Source organism: Nycticebus coucang, chromosome 13 (assembly GCF_027406575.1).
Source record: "Nycticebus coucang isolate mNycCou1 chromosome 13, mNycCou1.pri, whole genome shotgun sequence".
NCBI lineage: Eukaryota > Metazoa > Chordata > Mammalia > Primates > Lorisidae > Nycticebus > Nycticebus coucang.
In genome coordinates, this window is record NC_069792.1 from 31,112,682 (window position 1) to 31,133,192 (window position 20,511).

The following is a 20,511-nucleotide window of genomic DNA, read 5'->3' on the forward strand; positions in this document are numbered from 1 at the left end:
TCATATTTGGCAGTTGTAAATATCCTTACTTCAAAATGAAATTGTGTCATCTTAGAAAGTTCACTCAACGGAATATAGATGCCATAATTATTTGATACCCACCACCATTAACTTAAAAATATATGAACAGTTCAAAGAGCAACACTTTTCCTTTATTTTCATTCTATTTCTCCACAGAATTTTATAATACATTTGCACAGAGGCCATTATCAATTTAAATTTAATTATTTATTTATTTATTTATTTTTTGTGGTTTTTGGCCGGGGCTGGGTTTGAACCCACCACCTCCAGCATATGGGACCGGCGCCCTACTCCTTGAGCCACAGGCACTGCCCTAAATTTAATTTTTAAAATTTCTGTGACTAATGTTAAAAATATCCTGAATTGAGTTACCATTATCAGTGTACATTTGATCAAAGCAACATAAATATTAAACATAATACATAAACATTTATTAGAAATGTATTTCTTAAATTAGCTCAGTTTTTTCCACCTAATTAATGTGCCAAGGATGTGTTTGTTAGAGTGAGACAGGATCTGTCATACATTTTATTCCCTTTTTCCTTTTCTTTTGCATATGTGTTGAGAACATTTGTTCACAAAAAATTATGGGCGACAAGAATAGAAGGAGTTTTGTTTTAGCTATGTCACAACATTCTTAACTACTTCCAAGCTATGTGCAAAAATCCCTTAGTGATATATCATTCAAAATTATTTTTATTTATTTATTTTTTGAGACAGAGTCTCACTTTGTCACCCTCAGTAGAGTGCCGTGGCGTCACACAGCTCACAGCAACCGCCAGCTCTTGGGCTTAGGCGATTCTCTTGCCTCAGCCTCCTGAGTAGCTGGGACAACAGGTGCCCGCCACAATGTCCAGCTATTTTTTTGTTGCAGTTTGGCTAGGCCCGGGTTTGAACCCACCACCCTCGGTATATGAGGCTGGCGCCCTACTCACTGAGCCACAGGCGCCACCCTCAAAATTATTTTTAATGATCAGCTGACATCTCATAAGGTCCTTCAGTTCTATTCAAAGTAAAATCTGGAGATCATCAGAGTTGCAAAAGTGTTGCTAACAAATGATTAGGGACCCTTACTTTGTCTCTGACTCCCCTTTTCCATCCTGGAACAATGTAAAACAGTAAGATTAGGGATAAGGATAGGCTAAAGGTATGCCTTTTTTGGTGAAGTGGGATAAGGGTGATTGTGAAAGAAAAGACAGAAAAGCAAAAACAGCTTGATGGAAGTATTCTTCAGCAGTTTAGTTTTGGGGGGGAAAGTCCATTTGAAAGTGGAAAGCCTGAGAAGCAATTCTCTTAAAAACAGTTCATGTGCTCACATACACCTTGGAAATTCACTGTGTATACCTCCAGGGCTAAGCATACACTAGTATGAAGAATACTGGACTAGACCTGAAAGCACTAGAGGTTTCTTTGAAGTAGTTCATTCCGATCAGAGGATGTACCCTCAATCTTGAACAAATAGTAGAGTCCGAATCACATCTTTGCAATGGAAGGTTTCTTTCGTAAAGACTGATATAATGATTTATGCTTCTTCTATTAGTTTTAGTTTTCAAAGTGTGATATCTTCTGACCTTGACATTATCTCCAAGTTCTGGGGGAAATATGTTACTCTATTTGGAACCTAAAGTCGCCTATAAAGTTATTGCATGAAGTTACATAGCATGGCCTACTTTATAGTATGTCTTCCTATAACTGTGCCGTTATGGCCTTGGCATCTTTCTATTATACATTTTCTCATCAGATCCTTTTAAAGGTAATTTTTGCATTTGTAAATTTATGAGAGAGGCGAATTAATATGAATTGTGTGGTTACTGAACAGAGTCAAGTTAACTGGTCTACCAGAGAAATGAATCTGTAAACCAATGTGTATCTATAATGTAAATATTTGAGATGGGTCTTTAAGAGAATTCAGTAATGTAATGTGATTTTAATAATTGTTTTCCACACAAATATCAAATCCTATCCCTACTCCACTGTTTCCATTCTTTGTAGTCTATATCAAAATTCATATTGTAAAAAGCTTCCATATAATTCATACATAGAAAAGAGGCACTTTAACTTCTAACTTCATCTCTCTGAGAACAATATAGTGGGCTCTTACTGTGATTAATTAAAATACAGAAAATGAAAAAGAAACCAAGTAAGCAATCCTACTTACAAAAGCACACAAACAAAACATCTTGAAATAAACTTAACCAAATAAGTGAAAGATCTCTACAATGAAAACTGTCAAGTATTGATGAAAGAAACTGAAGACACAAAAAAATGAAAAGATACTCCATGATTGTGGATTGAAAGAATCACTATTGTTAAAATGTCCATACTAGACTAATTTATAGATTCAGTGCAATCCCTATGAAAATACTACTGATATTCTTCACAGAAATAGAAAAAATAATCTAATATACAACTATAAAAGATTCATAACAGCCAAAGCCATCCTGAACAAAAAGAATAAAACTGGAGGAATCATATTACTTGATTTCAAATTACACTACAGAGTTATAGTGGCCAAAACAGCATGGTACTGGCATAAATACAGAAGTATAGGCCAAAGCAACAGAATAGAGAATCCAGAAATAAATTCACACATCTAAAAGTGAACTTATCTTTGACAAAGGTGATAAGAACATACATTGGAGAATGAACAGTCTCTTCAACAAATGGTGCTGGGAAAACTGGACATCTATACGCAGAGAATGAAACTAGACCCTTAAGTTTCCTATCTTGCCACATGTGAAAATCAAACCAAAACACATTAAATATTTACATCTAAGACATAAAACTATAAAAATACCAAAAGAAAATATTGGAGAAACACTTCAAGAGGTTGGTTTGCACAAACATTTTTTTTTTTTCTTTCTCATGTCAGACTGGCAATGTGCCCACGATGTCCTAGGAAGGTTTGACACAGGCACATTTCACACAGGCACCGTGAAAACCCAATCATCATGCTGGGTCCAGATCAAGGTAAAGATTTCTTGAGTAACACCTCAAAAGCACAGGCAGCCAAAGCAAAAATGGACAAACGGGATCATATCAAGCTAAAAAGCTTTTGCAAAGCAAAGGAAACAATCAACAATGTGAAGAAACAAACCATAGAAAGGGAGAAAATACAGAGGGTGCCAAAAAAAAAAATGTACACATATTTTAAGAAAGGAAAAAACTGTATTACATTTGTAGCACTCAACTCACATTTGACTTCTGCAATTATAAGAGGTGCACAACATGACTTGTATTCATCTTTTGTTACTGATATACAATATTATAATTTTAATACAGCATTTTCCTTTCTTAAAATGTATATACATGTTTTTGCAAATACACCTTCTGTATTTGCAAACTACCCATCTGACAAGGGATTAATAACTGGAATATATAAGGAGCTCAACCAACTCAATAGGAATAAAATAAAATAATCTAATTTAAAAATGGGTAAAAGATCTAAATAGACATTTCTCAGAAGACATATGCCAGTAGGTATATGGAAAAATGTTCAACATTATTAATCATCAGAGAAATACAAATCAAAATTACAGAGATATATCTCACCTCAGTTAAAATGGCTTAAAAAGACAGGCAGCAGATGGACTCATGCAATCACAATCCAAGATGGCGGCCAAGTAACAGCTTTCCTGCAACAGGGCACAGTGAGTCTGGGGAGATAAGACTCCAGGCATCTTTGGCTGGTGGGATCCACCTATAATCATCCCTTTGAGGATACAGGGAATCATCAAGGGACTTCTGGACCCCAAGAGGAGGACAAAAACAGTGGAAAACTGGCAAGTGGTTGTGTGTGTTCAATCGACCTAATCCTGCTGGCAGCCATAAGTACAAGCAGCAGTGAGACTGCAAACCAGAAAGGTCTTACCTGTGAATTGTTTCGGTGTTTTTTGGACTTGGCACTCACTTGAACTGCCTTGGGGAGAGCTTGAGCAGGAGTTCGGAGAACTTTGGGCATTGTCTAGAGTCCCAGACTAAGCCGCTGAGCCAGATGGAGCTAATAGTGTTCGACTGTGGGATGCAGGGAGCCATTGTAAGAGAACCTCCCTGGCAAGCTCCACCCTCAGGGTTGTAGAGTAAGGATCGGGCGGGAGATAGTAACCTAGTGACTGAGCAGCCTAAAGGGGGGACTAAGCTGCCTTACAGCCTTAACCCTCAGGGGCAGAGTAAGACAGGTTTTGGCACACTGGAGCCATAGGCTGTTGCCCCGGGTAGAGTACCATGGCATCACAGCTCATAGCAACCTCAAACTCCTGGGCTTGGCGCCACCGGGTCCTCCATAAGATCTGCGCCGCTACCCCCGACCCACAAGCTGCACCCGCCGGGCCTCCGTATGCCCTGACCAGGAACTGCAGGAGCCACGCAACCCTGCGTCCTCCCTCCTGAACCCTCCCTGTCTCCACACTGGCCTGCTCGTCTGGCCAGGGACTCTGGTAGCCGCGTGCCCTCTGGGGCCCTCCCTGACTCTGTGCAGAGCCCTTCTCCTGGCGAGAGACTGCTGGAGCCTTGGGCTCTCTGTGCCAAAATCATTGGGTGCCAGGCACTCCCAGAACTGTGTGCACCACCTCCCGCCCTGTTGCTGGATCCGGGTGTGTCACGCTCTGGAGCTGCTTCCACAACCAGAACTCCCTGGCTGGGGCAGGCGCAGAGGAACTACACAGGGCCACTCCCTAAAAGATCTAGCAACAATAGAGTGATCCCGCCTGGGTCTAATCTTAGAGAAAACCACCTCCCCAACTCTGAGGACGGCCAGAGGCAACGGTGAAAAACAATCATGAGGTGAAATCAACAGAAAAACTCTGGCAATATGAATAGTCAGAGCAGATCAAATCCCCCAAGGATCAATGGGGCAGACACAGCACAAGATCCCATGCACAAACAAATAGCTGAGATGTCAGAAATCGAATTCAGAATCTGGATAGCAAATAAGATCGAATTAGAATTCCAAGCAGTAACCCAAAAGATATCTCAAGAATTCAACAAATTCAAAGACCAAATGACCAAAGATATTGAGACAAGAAGTTGCAGCCCTCAAAGATCTGAGAAACACAGTAGAATCCCTCATTAACAGAATGGAGCAGGCAGAAGAAAGGATTTCTGACATTGAAGACAAAGCTTTCAAACGCTCCCAAACTCTCAAAGAGGAAGAGAAATAGAGGGCAAAACATATCACTCTCTTAGAGAGCTCTGGGATAATTCGAAGAAAATCAATATTCATCTTACAGGGATCCCTGAAAGCGACGAAGTGGCTTCACAAGGCACAGAGTCTCTTCTCCATGAGATTATGAAGGAAAACTTTCCAGACATGCCAAGAGAGTCTGAAATCCAGACAGCTGACAGTTTTAGGACTCCAGCATGACTCAACCTGAAAAAGACATCCCTGAGATACATCATAATCAACTTCACTAAAGTTAATATGAAGGAGAAAATTCTGAAACCAGCCAGATGAAAGAAAACCATCACCTACAAGGGGAAGAATATTAGAATAATTTCTACAATGGGAAGAATATTAGAATAACTGCAGATCTCTCTGCTGAAATCTTTCAAGCTAGAAGAGGATGGTCATTGACTTTTAATCTCCTAAAACAAAATAACTTTCAACCCAGGATCCTGTACCCAGCTAAACTGAGTTTCATTTATGACGGAGAAATTAAATACTTCAATGACATTCACATGTTGAAGAAATTTGCCATAATTAAACCAGCTCTCTAGGATATTCTCAGACCTAGCCTTCATAAAGACCAGTGTAATCCTCCACCACAAAAGTAAACCTACCTAGAAAATTTTCATCAAATTCCAACTTCCACAGTTGCAAAAGAATTAAAAATGTTCACTGGACTTTCAAAAGACTTATCAATATTTTCAATTAATGTGAATGGTTTAAATTCTCCTCTAAAGGGGTATGGGTTGGCTGATTGGACACAAAAACTCAAGCCAGATATCTGATGCATACAAGAATCACATCTTACATTAAAAGACTAATTTAGACTCAAGGTGAAAGGATGATCATCTATACTCCAGGCAAATGGAAAGGAGAAAAAAGCAGGTGTTGCAATCCTATTCGCAGACACAATAGGCTTTAAACCAACCTAAATAAGGAAGGATAAGGATGGACACTTCATATTTTCTTTTTTTTTTTTTTTTTTTTTTTGTGGTTTTTGGCCGGGGCTGGGTTTGAACCCGCCACCTCCGGCATATGGGACCAGCGCCCTACTCCTTGAGCCACAGGCACCGCCCTAGGCAGGATGTTTTTTTTTTTGTAGAGACAGAGTCTGACTTTATTGCCCTCGGTAGAGTGCTGTGGCATCACACAGCTGTGGCATCACACAGCTCACAGCAACCTCCAACTCCTGGGCTTCAGCGATTCTCTTGCCTCAGCCTCCTGAGTAGCTGGGACTACAGGTGCCCGCCACAATGCCCAGCTATTTTTTTGGTTGCAGTTCAGCCAGGGCCGGGTTTGAACCCACCACCCTCGGTATATGGGGCCGGCGCCTTACCGACTGAGCCACAAGCGCTGCCCGACACTTCATATTTGTTAAAGCTAATACTCAATATGATGAGATCTCAATTATTAATATTTATGCACCCAACCACAATGCACCTCAATTTATAAGAGAAACTCTAACAGACATGAGCAACTCGATTTCCTCCACTTCCATAGTAGTTGGAGATTTTAACACCCTTTTAGCAGTGCCAGATAGACCCTCAAAAAAGAAGCTAAGCAAAGAAATTTTAGATTTAAACTTAACCATTCAACATCAGGACTTAACAGACCTCTACAGAACATTTCATCCCAACAAAACTGAAAACACATTCTTCTCATCAGCCCACGGAACATACTCCAAAATCGACCACATCCTAGGCCACAAATCTAACCTCAGCAAATTTAAAAAAATAGAAATTATTCCTTGCATCTTCTCAGACCATCATGGAATAAAAGTTGAACTCAATAACAACAGGAACCTGCATACCCATACAAAAACATGGAAGCTAAACAACCTTATGTAAAGGACAGATGGGTTATAGATGAGATTAAGAAAGAAATCACCAAATTTTTGGAACAAAACAATAATCAAGACACGAATTATCAGAATCTCTGGGATACTGCAAAGGCAGTCCTAAGAGGGAAATTTATAGCACTGCAAGCCTTCCTCAAGAAAATAGAAAGAGAGAAAGTTAATAACTTAATGGGACATCTCAAGCAACTGGGGAAAGGAAGAACACTCCAACCCCAAACCCAGCAGAAGAAAAGAAATAACCAAAATCAGGGCGGCGCCTGTGGCTCAGTCGGTAAGGCGCCAGCCCCATATACCAAGGGTGGCGGGTTCAAACCCAGCCCCGGCCAAACTGCAACCAAAAAACAGCCGGGCGTTGTGGCGGGCGCCTGTAGTCCCAGCTGCTTGGGAGGCTGAGGCAGGAGAATTGCTTAAGCCCAGGAGTTGGAGGTTGCTGTGAGCTGTGTGAGGCCACGGCACTCTACCGAGGGCCAGAAAGTGAGACTCTGTCTCTACAAAAAAAAAAAAAAAAAAGAAATAACCAAAATCAGAGCAGAATTAAATGAAATTGAAAACAAAAGAATTATACAACAGATCAATAAATCCAAAAGTTGGTTTTAAACCTTTGGCCAACCTAACCATGAAAAAAAGAATAAATCTATAATTTCATCAATCGGAAATGGTAATGATGAAATAACAACAGACCCTTCAGAAATTCAAAAAATCCTTAATGAATACTACAAGAAACTCTACTCTCAGAAATATGAAAATCTGAAAGAAATCGACCAATATCTAGAAGTATGCTGCCTACCAAGACTTAGCCAGAACGAAGTGGAAATGTTGAACAGGCCTACATCAAGTTCTGAAATAGCATCAACTATATAAAATCTCCCTAAAAAGAAAAGCTCAGGACCAGATGGCTTTACATCAGAATTCTACCAAACCTTTAAAGAAGAACTAGTACCTATATTACTAAACCTCTTCCAAAATATAGAAAAAGAAGGAATATTACCCAACACATTTTATGAAGCAAATACCACCTTTGATCCCCAAACCAGGGAAAGACCCAACAAGAAAAGAAAATTATAGACCAATATCACTAATGAATATTGATGCTAAAATACTCAATAAGATCCTAACATACTGAATCCAACAACACATCAAAAAAATTATACACCATGATCAAGTGGGATTTATCCCAGGGTCTCAAGGTTGGTTCAATATACGTAAATCTATAAATGTAATTCAACACATAAACAAACTAAAAAATAAGGACCATATGATTCTTTCAATTGATGCAGAAAAAGCTTTTGATAATATCCAGAATCCCTTCATGATCAGAACACTTAAGAAAATTGATATAGAAGGGACATTTCTTACACTAATAGAGGCCATCTACAGCAAACCCACAGCCAATATTGTATTGAATGGAGTGAAATTGAAATCATTTCCACTTAGATCAGGAACCAGGCAAGGTTGCCCATTATCTCCATTGCTCTTTAACATTGTAATGGAAGTTTTAGCCATTGCAATTAGGGAAGAAAAGGCGATCAAGGGTATCCACACAGGATCAAAAGAGATCAAACTTTCACTCTTCGCATATGATGAAATTGTATATCTGGAAAACACTAGGGATTCTACTACAAAACTTTTAGAAGTGATCAAGGAATACAGCAATGTCTCAGGTTACAAAATCAACACCCATAAATCTGTAGCCTTTATATATGCTAACAATAACCAAGCCGAAAAAACAGTCAAGGACTCTATTCCCTTCACAGTAATGCCAAAGAAGATGAAATATTTGGGAGTATACCTAACAAAGGATGTGAAAGATCTTTACAAAGAGAACTATGAAACTTTAAGAAAAGAAATAGCTGAAGATGTTAACAAATGGAAACACATACTATGGTCATGGCTGAGAAGAATCAACATTGTTAAAATGTCTATACTACCCAAAGCAATATATAATTTTAACGCAATTCCTATTAAAGCTCCATTGTCATACTTTAAAGATCTTGAAAAAATAATACTCCATTTTATATGGAATCAGAAAAAACCTTAAATAGCCAAAACATTACTCAGCAATAAAAACAAAGCAGGAGGAATCACGCTAGCAGACCTGAGACTACTATAAATTGGTAGTGATCAAAACAGAGAAGTAGATGTTTGGAACAGAATAGAGAACCAAGAGATGAATCCAGCTACTTACCGTTATTTGATCTTCGACAAGGCAATTAAAAACATTCAGTGGGGAAAAGATCCCCTATTTAACAAATGGTGCTGGGTGAACTGGCTGGCAACTTGTATAAGATTGAAACTGAACCCACACCTTTCACCATTAACTAAGATATTCTCTCACTGGATTAAAGATTTAAACTTAAGATGTGAAACTATAAAAATACTTGAAGAAAGTGCAGGGAAAACTCTTGAAGGAATCGGCCTGGGTGAATATTTTATGAGGACTCCCCAGGCAATTAAAGCAATACCAAAAATACACTCCTGGGACCTGATCAAACTAGAAAGCTTTTGCACAGCCAAGAACATAGTAACTAAAGCAAGCAGACAGCCCTCAGAATGGGAGAAAATATTTGTAGGTTATACCTCTGATAAAGGTCTAATAACCAGAATCCACAGAGAACTCGAACGTATTAGCAAGAAAAGAACATGTGATCCCATCTCAGGGTGGGCAAGGGACTTGAAGAGAAACTTCTCTAGAGAAGACAGACTCACAATCTACAAACACATGAAAAAAAGCTCATCATCCTTGATCATCAGAGAAATGCAAATCAAAACTACTTTGAGATATCACCTAACCCCAGTAAGAGTAGCCCACATAACAAAATCCCAAAACCAGAGATGTTGGTGTGGATGTGAAGAAAAGGGCACACTTCTACACTGCTGGTAGGAATGCACACTGATACGTTCCTTTAGTCAGGATGTTTGGAGACTACTTAGAGACCTAAAAATCGACCTGCCATTCGATCCTATAATTCCTTTACTATGTTTATACCCAGAAGACCAAAAATCACAATATAACAACAACATCTGTACCAGAATATTTATTGCAGCCCAATTCATGATTGCTAAGTCATGGAAGAAGCCCAAGTGCCCATCGACCCACGAATGGACTAGCAAATTTTGGTACATGTATACCATGGAATATTATGTAGCCTTAAAGAAAGATGAAGATGGAGACTTTACCTCTTTCATGTTTACATGGATGGAGCTGGAACATATTCTTCTTAGCAAAGTATCTCAGGAATGGAAGAAAAAGTATCCAATGTACTCAGCCCTACTATGAAGCTAAATTATAGCTTTCACATGAAGGCTATAACCCAACTATAGCATAAGACTATGAGGAAAGGGCCAAGGAAGGGGAAGGGGTAGGGGAGGTTAGGGTGGAGGGAAGGTAATGGGTGGGGCCACGCTTATGGTACATCTTAGAATGGGTACAGGCGAAACTTACTAAAGGCAGAATACAAATGTCTACATACAATAACTAAGAAAATGCCATAAAGGCTACGTTGAACAGTTTGATGAGAATATTTCAGATTGTATATGAAACCAGCACATTGTACCCTTTGAATGCACTAATGTACACAGCTATGATTTAACAATAAAAAAATAATCCTGAAAAAAAAAAAAAAACGACAGGCAATGATGAATGCCGGTGAGGATGTGGAGAAAGGAGAACCCTCATACACCGTTGGTGGGAATGTATATTAGTACCACTATGGAGACCAGCACCGAGGTTCTTTAAAAAACTAAAAATAGAACTACCACATGACCCAGCAATCCAAACAAAAGAAAGGAGGTCAACATACCAACAAGATCTGCACTCCAATGTTTACTGCAGCATGACTCACAATAGTGAAGATATGGACTCAAAGTAAGTGTCTATCAACGGATGAATGATGAAAAAGCGTACATAGACACAATGGAATATTATTTGGCCAAAAAAAGAAGGAAATTCTGTCGCTCACATAAATATAGATAGAACTGGAGTACATTATGTCAAGTAAAATAAACTAAGCACAGAATGACAAATTTCACTCCCATGCTTATGTGGAAGCTAAAATTTAAAACAATTGATTTCATGCAGATAGAGAGGAGAATAAATGGTTTCCAGAGGCTAGAACGGGTAGAAAGGAAGGGGGGATGGCTAATGGGTGCAAAAATACAGTTTGGATAAAAAAGATGTAATATTTGATAGCACAACAGGATAAGTATAGTCAACAATAAGTTATTGTGTATTCTTAAAAAACTGAGATTGGAATCATCTGACTCTGAAATACCAAAGATAGATAGATAGATAAAAGAGTAGAATCAGAATGTTCCTAACACAAAGAAATGATAAAGTCTTGATATGATGGATACCCCAATTATCCTGATTTGATTATTACATATTGTATGCCTGTATCAAAACATCACATGTACTCCATAAATATATACAACTATTATGTACCCAAAATAATTGAAAATAAGTAAAAACAAAAAATAAGCTGAAACCATGAAATGGTCAGCTAACACTGAATTTAGACTTCTAAAAGTTTTATTTATTTATTTTTCTAAAAGTTTTAAATTAAAAGGATGTGTTGTAAAAAAGAATTTCTTATTTGTATATATTTTTAATTGACCTAGGAAGCTTTGATTTGCATTATTTTTATTCAGTAAAAACTTTTAAAACCATCTCTCCATAATGGCATACTGTATGGGAGTTAATTATTTAAAATGCAAATGTCATTAACATTTGAAACCTACCATATTTCTGTTCTACTGGCTTACTCAGCAAAATGCAAATCTGTATTTCAGTCTTTTATTGCAAGTCCAGGATACTTTGTAAATAGAGTGCTTGTAAGTTTGCATATTCATATTCTCATTTAATCATTTAACAAACCCTTATTGATTGTTCATTATGTCACAGTCATGGTTACTAGATGCTGAAAACAATACCGAACAGAACCAGGGATGGTCTCTTCTCTCACAGAACTTTCAGTTTAATGGGCAAATATGCAATACTCACACAATTATAAAAGATTAAAAACTGCAGTTGTGACAAAGCGAATAATGGAGAGTTAAAGAATGCCAGGAGAATCTGTAATAGGATATTTGAAAGTTTAGGGGCTGTGTGGTTCAGAGAAAGCGGCTCTGAGGTAGTATCGGAGGATGAATGTGGGTTAATTAGGAGAAAGGAAAGAAGGGCTGTACAGATGGAGAACAGTTTGGGCAAAGGCCAGAGATCAAAGCAAACATGAAAGACAGAAGGAAGCCAGTTTTTATAGGAGTATGTTGAGTGAGATGAGGCTAGAGCAGTAGAGGGCAGATGGACCTTGCTGGGTTTTGTAGGCATTTTAAAAATGTTTTGATATGTATGCCAATAGAAAATAACTGAAACCTTGAAGGGTTTTAGGTGTGAAGTGATCAAGAATCATAAGTGGTGGGGGGGGGGGAGTGTGTGACAAGATCAGATTTGCATTTTGAAGAGATTACTCGTTTGGTGGGTGGAGGCTTAGTCCTGTAATCCTACCACTCTGGGGGGCTGAAGCAGGAGGATCCCTTAAGCTAAGGAGTTAGAGATCAGCCTGAGGAAGAGCAAGACCCTATCTCTACTAAAAAGAGAAAAAATTAGCTGGGTGTTGTGGTGGGTGCCTGTACTTGGGAGGTTGAGGTAGGAGGATTGCTTGAGCCCAGGAGGTTGCGGTTGCTCTGAACTAGGCTGACGCCATGGCACTGGAGCCTGGACAACAGAGTGAGACTCAAAAAAAAAAAAAAGAGTGAGATTACTGGCTTCTATAGAGAATGGATGGAGGACATGGCCAGAATGTATGGTTTATTGTGATAGATGCTTCCCTGAAAACATGCATGAAAGAAAAATCAGTTTTTAATCTTTTAAGTTTTTTGTATTTATTGGAGGGGGCCAAAATTTGTTCATAAGTAGAAAAAAGAACTAACAGTACTTTTCCTCAAAAGTCCTGAGAAAAATTGTATCGTTGAAGTTAACTTCCCCTCCCAATGAAAACAGCTTTATTGACTTTTGACTGTACATTCAATATTTTTAATGATATTTTAAATATAAGACTATAGGAAATACATTAAGAAAGTTTAAAAACAAATTTAAAAAAAAAGACTGGGTGTGGTGACTCACACCCATAATCCTAGCATGCTGGGAGGCTGAAGTGGGAGGATTGCTTGAGCTCAGGACCAGCTGGAGAAGCAACGAGAGATCCTATCTCTACTAAAAATGTAACATAATATATATAAATAATCCTATACTGATAGAGCTCATTTTTTTCCCCTCAGTTTCTTAGGTTTATTGTGCTTCAATAAATATCTTTGCACATACATCTTAATACACCTTTCTAGATAAATTCCTAGTAATAAAATTGCTGGGTAAAAAGATTTTATCAACAATTTATATGTTGATACATATGGCCAAACAGCCTCAGAAAACTTGTTCCTATCTGTATCACCACTATGCTTACTTTTCTCTACCCCTTGTGGATTAAAAATTTATCATTGGTGTATTCATGCACACTTCTGATTACCGCCCAAGACTGGTATCAATTGGGTAGCTTAAAAACAGAAATTTCTCAGTTCTGGAAGCTGAGAAGTCCTAGATCAAGGCATAGGGAGGCCGGGTGCGGTGGTTTACGCCTGTAATCCTAGCACTCTGGGAGGCCGAGGTGGGTAGAATCCCTGAGCTCACAGGTTTGAGACCAGCTTGAGCTAGAGAGACACCCCTGTCTCTACTAAAAATAGAAAAACTGTTGGAGGATCACTTGAGCCCAAGAGTTGAAGGTTGCTGTGAGCTATGATGCCATGGCACTCTACCCAAGGTGACAGCTTGAGACTCTTGTCTCAAAAAAAAGGCACAGTGTCTGGTAAGGGCCTGTTCCTCATAAACCACATCTGCTTGCTGCACATGGTAGAAAGGGTAAACCAGCTCTCCCATGGGCCTCTTTTGTAAGGGCTCTAATACCATGTGAGGGCTCTGTCCTCATGACCTAATCACCTCCTAAGGGTCTCACTTTTTTTTTGAGACAGAGTCTCACTTTGTCACCTTCAGTAGAGTGCTATGGCAACATAGCTCACAGCAACCTTAAACTCTTGGGCTCAAGTGATCCTCTCGCCTCAGTCTCCTGAGTAGCTGGGACTACAGGCAGCCACCACAATGCCTATCTTATTTTAGAGACAGGGTCTCACTCTTGCTCACGCTGGTCTCTGAGCTCAAGCAATCCACTTGCTTTGGCCTCCAGAGTGCTAGGGCCTGGGCCACAGAGCCCTGCCCAAGGGTCTCACTTCTTAATACCATCACCTTGGAGGTTGGGTTTCAATGTATGAATTTTGGGAATGGGGAAGGCAGGAAATGTTCAGACTATAACACTGGTATTTCTTTTTATGTGATTTTCTAATACATGTCCTTTGCACATTTTTTTATCTACTATACCTCTGGTTTTTTAAATTTATGAAAGCCCTGTGTGTATATTAGTGATATTAAGCCCATCAAATATATGCTGTTTGGGGCCTGGGATGGGAAGGAGTGGAGAGTGTACTTCATTTGGTGGATGACCCATGTCAAACCCACAGATACAATCATGGACTATTGCCCTGAGAATTTAAAGAGGTGAAGTACCTCTATCAAGGCAGAGAGGGATAGTTAGATTTCACCATCAAAAATCAGCTAAGCCAATACGGGAGTCACAGAGTTATGAGACAGTATCAAGAGCAACCTCTATCAGTTTTACATAAGCTAAAGTAAAATTAGGGGACAAACTGGTTGGGGATGCCCCATTCTTGAGGGGTTCCCCTGGTAAGCATAAGGGGGAATTCCCTTGAATATGATAGAACCCTAACAGTAAATACAGGGGCTAGAAGGGAGAACACATCCCTACTTGCTAGTAGGAGACTGGAAGGGGCTGGGGAATTCCTCAAAACTCCATTTACAGAACAGGAGATCCCCTTCTATTACTCAAAGTTCCTTTGTTACAGAGTATTCTGAGAGATTTGAGATTACTATCCCACTTAGCTTTGTTTCTGACTCTGTCTCCCTCTGGGGTTTAGAGTAATAGTCCCCAAGCTTTTTGGGAACTAGGAACTAGGAACTAGGAAAACAATTTCATGGAAGACAATTTTTCCAAGGACCAGGGTTTGTGTGTGGGGCATTAGATTCTCATAAGGAGCACACCATCTAGATCCCTCAAAACCTAGACCTCTCGCAATTACGGTGTACAGTAGGGTTTGTGCTGTGAAAAATCTATAGTCATTGCTGATGTGACAGAAGGTGGAGCTCAGGGTTTGATGTGAGCTATGGGGAGCTGCTGTCAATACAGATGAAGCTTCACCTTCTGCTGGATGGCCTAATTCCTAATAGGCCACTGACTGGTACTGGTCCTCAGCCCAGGGGGAGGGGGAGAGACTGTAGGTTTAAAGAAAGACAACTGTATATACACACATACATACACACATATATATGTACATACATATGTGGATAAATGTATAAATATGCATGCATGTACACACACACAACTTACTAATACTATTCGGTGGTCCTAGAATTTAAGTCATTTATTTGTACCACCTGAATCTATTACAGTGTCATTCATTCCTAATCTGTTCTTATTTGAACACAATTCTAGATATATAAAAAATAATATTAGCATAAATTTATAAAGTGCCTATTATGTAACAGGGATACAAAATGAGAAGAAGGAAAGATCTGAATTTAGCACTTTTGGAATGAAAATGGGCTTAAAGTGGGCGGTGCCTGTGGCTCAGTGAGTAGGGCGCCGGCCCCATATGCCAAGGGTGGCGGGTTCAAACCCAGCCCCGGCCAAACTTCAACAACAAAAAAAAATAGCCAGGAGTTGTGGCGGGCGCCTGTAGTCCCAGCTGCTCGGGAGGCTGAGGCAAGAGAATCGCATAAACCCAAGAGTTAGAGGTTGCTGTGAGCCGAGTGATGCCACAGCACTCTACCCGAGGGCGGTACAGCGAGACTCTGTCTCTACAAAAAAAAAAAAAGAAAATGGGCTTAAAGTGAAACAAAAATTCTTAAGTCTATTTTCACTTCCTATCACCTTAATGCTAGATAAGTAACTCAGTAACTCTTCTTTTTATGGGGAGAAGGCTGTAGTGGTTAAAATATAATACATGTATTTATTTGCAGAATGCCTAGAATTTTTAACAATGCATTAAAGACAAAGCATGGTATTATTACCACATTCTTCCATTTGTGGTACATGTTATACACAGCTACAGTAGGCTGAATTCTCTCATTTCTCTAGGGTACAAATTAGGTCAAGATCACAGGCTTCACTGTCTTCAGTTTTCCAACAATTCAAACAAAGCAGAAGAAGAGCAAAAAATCCTATAACTATACCAATGTGAGGAGATGAATAAGAATTTCAAGTTGTGGATCATTGGTGGCCAGATGACAATATGGATAGGTGACAATACGCTTATTACTGAGGAAATAACTCAAAGACAAAATCTTTTTGTGGCAGGGTAGTTTTATCATTCTTTACATAAAAATTATATACATAGAGTAGAATTAATGTTTTTGTTTGATATATACTGCTCATTTACTCCTCATTATATACTGTACTAAATTACAGTGAATTAAGTTGGTTTGAATAAATCTAAACAACCAATATACATGTGTCTAGATGTGTATTCATGTATCTAGTCCATTTAAAAATACTAAGACAAATCGTATTTTATATGTTCAAGAAAATTTATCTTGAAAAACATACAATATTCCACATTATGCAACCTTTAAATATTGCTCTTATTCTTAAAATAGAAAAAAGTTCTGAAGAAAATAAGAATCATAAACCCAGAGGTCTAAAAAGCGTAACATGTGCTCTTTATAAAACATACGTATATAATCTTACATTAACATATTATGTAGGAGGTTCAAGCTTCTAACATAACTCTTCCCATTAGGTAATCTATAACTGTAAAGAGTTCATTGCTCACTTTTTTCTATGCACATAATATGTATTATGTAAAAATTACTCTGCCCTATAAATATCCTTTTTTAAACTCAACAATTATCTTGAACCTATATTAGTTTGTGAGAATATGTTCTAATAAACATTTTTAAAAGAATAAAAAGCTCCTCCATAGTTTGATATCTTTTTAAACCTGAAATAGGCTTGAACAAAAGTAACTTATCTAACATTGTAAATTTGTAAACGAATCTCAACACATTATTTGCTAAATTTAGCATATGAAAAAATTTAAAAGAGTTCCACAAGATAGAACTAATGGTTTTGTTTGATATACAACACTGCGTTTTCTTCCAGCTCATTCTGTTCTAACTGATCTAAATTCCATATGCAATGTAAACAGTTTGCTTTAAAAAGTCTTAAAAATTCTTTTTTTTTTGTTAAATTACAATGGTACTTTAATAGTCACAAGATTTGACACTTCAAAAAAAAAATAAGATAACCACTAATAACAAAAGTGGAATGCTTATCAGAGTTACAATAGACACAATGTTCAGCTGAGAATCACTTTAAAAAAAAAAGTTAATTCTTGTCTTTAAACCCATAATCTTCGGAGCCGCACACCACGTCGGTATAAGTAGACTCCTCCCCACTTCTGGGGAAAACCCTGCCTAATATTTATAACGTTATGACATACTGTAATACTCACAAGGTGGTTGTAGAAGTATAAACACGACTGTAGTTATCTGATTGGCTGCTGGTGATGTAACACCCATGTCAATACTTCCCAGTGAACGCACGTGTTCGACCTTTTATTTAAATTTCCATTTCATCACAGCAATAAGACACTCGGGGCGGTGCATTTTCTGTGAAATGATTATTGCCAAGAAACTGAGGTGCTGCCTCGCACGATGCATCAGTGGAGGAGGTGGCGGTGGTTGTAACCTCCTCGAGGAAAAGGCACCCCCTGGTCCAGTCTTTGTGAAGGAACAAAATAAGTTCACTTCCTTGGGCACCGCCACCCACCCCCAGCAAATGACAAGGCTGGAGCGCAGCTCCCACCATACAGTTATTTGCAAAGTCCCAGGTGAACTCGTTGCCAGAGAAGGAAAATGTGCGTCCCGGGCGCGGGTAGGTGCGTGCGGACAGCGGGGAGGCGGCCAGACCCTGACACTCGCCAGCTGTTTGTCCTCCGCGTAGCCCGGCCCCGGCCGCACACGCCCGCCCCCTCCCTGAGACCCCCAGCCCGCCACCCGGCCTTTTGTCCCCCGCCCCTCGGCCGACTTCCTTCCCTGCGCCCGCACCCCCGCCCCCAAGGCCGGAGGCGCGGCCCAGCCCCTTTCCCGGTCCCCCGGCGCCCCCACCCCACCCCAGCCCAGCCCCAAGCCCAGCCCCCCTCCCCCAGCCTGGCCCCCACCCTTTCCCCCTCCAGCGGTTACTGCTACCCCGGTGCATTGTGGGCGCACGGTCCGTTGTTCATTTGCCATTCGACCTCCGCCAGGGCCTGGTCGGACGGAAACGCTCCGCCGGCTTTATTGTCGGTTCATTATGTGGCGGAGCCCAGCAGTTTAACGTGCCTATCGCCCTCAGCGCCTCTGAAGCCAGCGGCGGCGTCGGGACTCCTCAGCGCGCCGGAGGAAGGATATCTGTTTGGAGGGTCGGTGTGTGCGCGCGGCTTTAAAGAGGGGGCAGCGGAGGGTACCGCCGCACTCCACCTCAACTTCGAAGGCCCCACGCGACCTCGGCTCGCTCCTCACCTCTCCGCCGCCCGCCCCCTTCTCCGCGCGGGACTCTGCTCGGAGCGTAGCGGGGCGGGGGTGGAGGACGAAGAGAGCGGCCGGAGGCGGCGGCAGCGGCGGACGCGTGCGGCAGCCCCGGGAGCGAGCGCGAGCTGGGCGGCCGGGCGGGAGGGCGAGGCCGAGCCCTAGCCCCGCGAGACCGGAACGCCGGGGGCGGGGGCGGGGGCGAGGCGGAGGGGGAGCCGCGGGGAGCGCGCGGGACACGGCCCGAGGCCGCGCGCGAGCCGGGGCACCGGGCGGCGGCGCGCGCCATGTCGTTCAGTGAGATGAACCGCAGGACGCTGGCGTTCCGAGGAGGCGGGTTGGTCACCTCCAGCGGCGGCGGCTCCACGAACAATAACACTGGCGGGGAGGCCTCAGCTTGGCCTCAGCAGCCCCAGTCGAGACAGCCCCCGCCACCGGGGCCGCCCGCGCTTCAGCAGCCCAATGGGCGGGGGGCCGACGAGGAAGTGGAATTGGAGGGCCTGGAGCCCCAAGACCTGGAGGCCTCTGCTGGGGCGGCCGCCGCAGCCGAGGAAACTAAGGAGTTGCTGCTCCCCCAAGACGCAAGCGGCCCCACCTCGCTGGGCGGCGGTGGCGCGGGGGGCCCCTTGCTAGCGGAAAGGAACCGTCGGACTCTGGCCTTCCGAGGAGGCGGCGGCGGCGGGGGTCTCAGTAACAATGGCAGTAGCCGCGGCCGCCCCGAGACCTCGGCGTGGCCCCTTAGGCATTTCAATGGGCGAGGGCCGGCGGCTGTGGATTTGGAGCTGGACGCGCTGGAGGGGAAGGAGTTGATGCAGGACGGCGCGTCCCTGAGCGACAGCACCGAAGACGAGGAGGAGGGGGCGAGCTTGGGCGACGGCAGCGGGCCGGAAGGCGGCAGCTGCAGTGGCAGCAGGCGGTCGGGCGGCGATGGCGGGGACGAAGTGGAGGGCAGTGGTGTGGGAGCTGGTGAAGGAGAGACTGTCCAGCACTTCCCGCTCGCGCGGCCCAAATCACTAATGCAGAAGCTACAGTGTTCTTTCCAGACCTCCTGGCTCAAGGACTTTCCCTGGCTGCGTTATTCCAAGGATACTGGCCTTATGTCTTGCGGCTGGTGCCAAAAGAACCCCGCGGATGGGGGGAGCGTGGACCTTCCCCAAGTGGGGCACGATGAGCTTTCGCGAGGGACCCGCAATTATAAGAAAACCCTTCTTTTGAGGCACCATGTCTCTACCGAACACAAACTCCACGAAGCCAACGCCCAGGTACAGTATATCCTGCTCCTACTTTTTTGAGATCTGTCGGAAAGGTTTAGCAGAAAACAAACATCACCCTCCCACCCCATATTCCTGGGTGAAGGCGTCGTTCCCATTGAGAGGTGCGGGGAGCTTAAGCGTGGGGGGTTAGAAAGCTTGGGAACAAGTTTTCAAAAGTTGTATGTGTGTGTGGGGGTGGGAGATGGAATGACAACTTTCTCATCGTAGCTATGAATTTGTTTTATATTATGACTCAGATTCCTTATCAGATTGAATCAGAAAGAAAGTGAGGTTGAAGGTTTTAATCTAAAAGGTTGTCTTTGCGGTCAATAATTTTATTAGCTGTGATTTTAGAGACGCTGCCTTACGTTTATAGACGTTTAACGTGGTGGTGGAAGTCAAATCTGGCAGCTCTTTGAAGAATGGATTAAACAATTTCCTTAACCTTTAACGCTACCGCTTTCAGGAAAACAGTCGAAAAAATTCTTTGTGTCGGGTCAAGATAATGTGAAATATGAGAGCAGTATGT

General features: G+C 41.7%; 1 protein-coding gene and 1 pseudogene across 2 annotated transcripts in view; one reads left to right on the forward strand and one right to left on the reverse strand.

Annotated features, from left to right (window-relative positions):
- Positions 1 to 2,887: 2,887 nt before the first annotated feature.
- LOC128564217 (uncharacterized) lies at positions 2,888 to 2,999 on the reverse strand (annotated as a pseudogene).
- A 13,619-nt stretch (positions 3,000 to 16,618) lies between these two features.
- The window catches only part of ZBTB10 (zinc finger and BTB domain containing 10), a 43,413-nt gene continuing 39,520 nt past the window's right edge, over positions 16,619 to 20,511 (forward strand). Inside the window, exon 1 of one of the 2 annotated variants that reach the window (XM_053559216.1) lies at positions 16,619 to 18,097. In XM_053559216.1, coding sequence (XP_053415191.1) covers positions 17,741 to 18,097 — 357 coding nt within the window. In that variant the 5' untranslated portion in view covers positions 16,619 to 17,740. Of the gene's footprint in view, positions 18,098 to 18,418; positions 19,992 to 20,511 lie in introns of those variants that run through there. The other variant, XM_053559215.1, reaches the window with a different exon arrangement.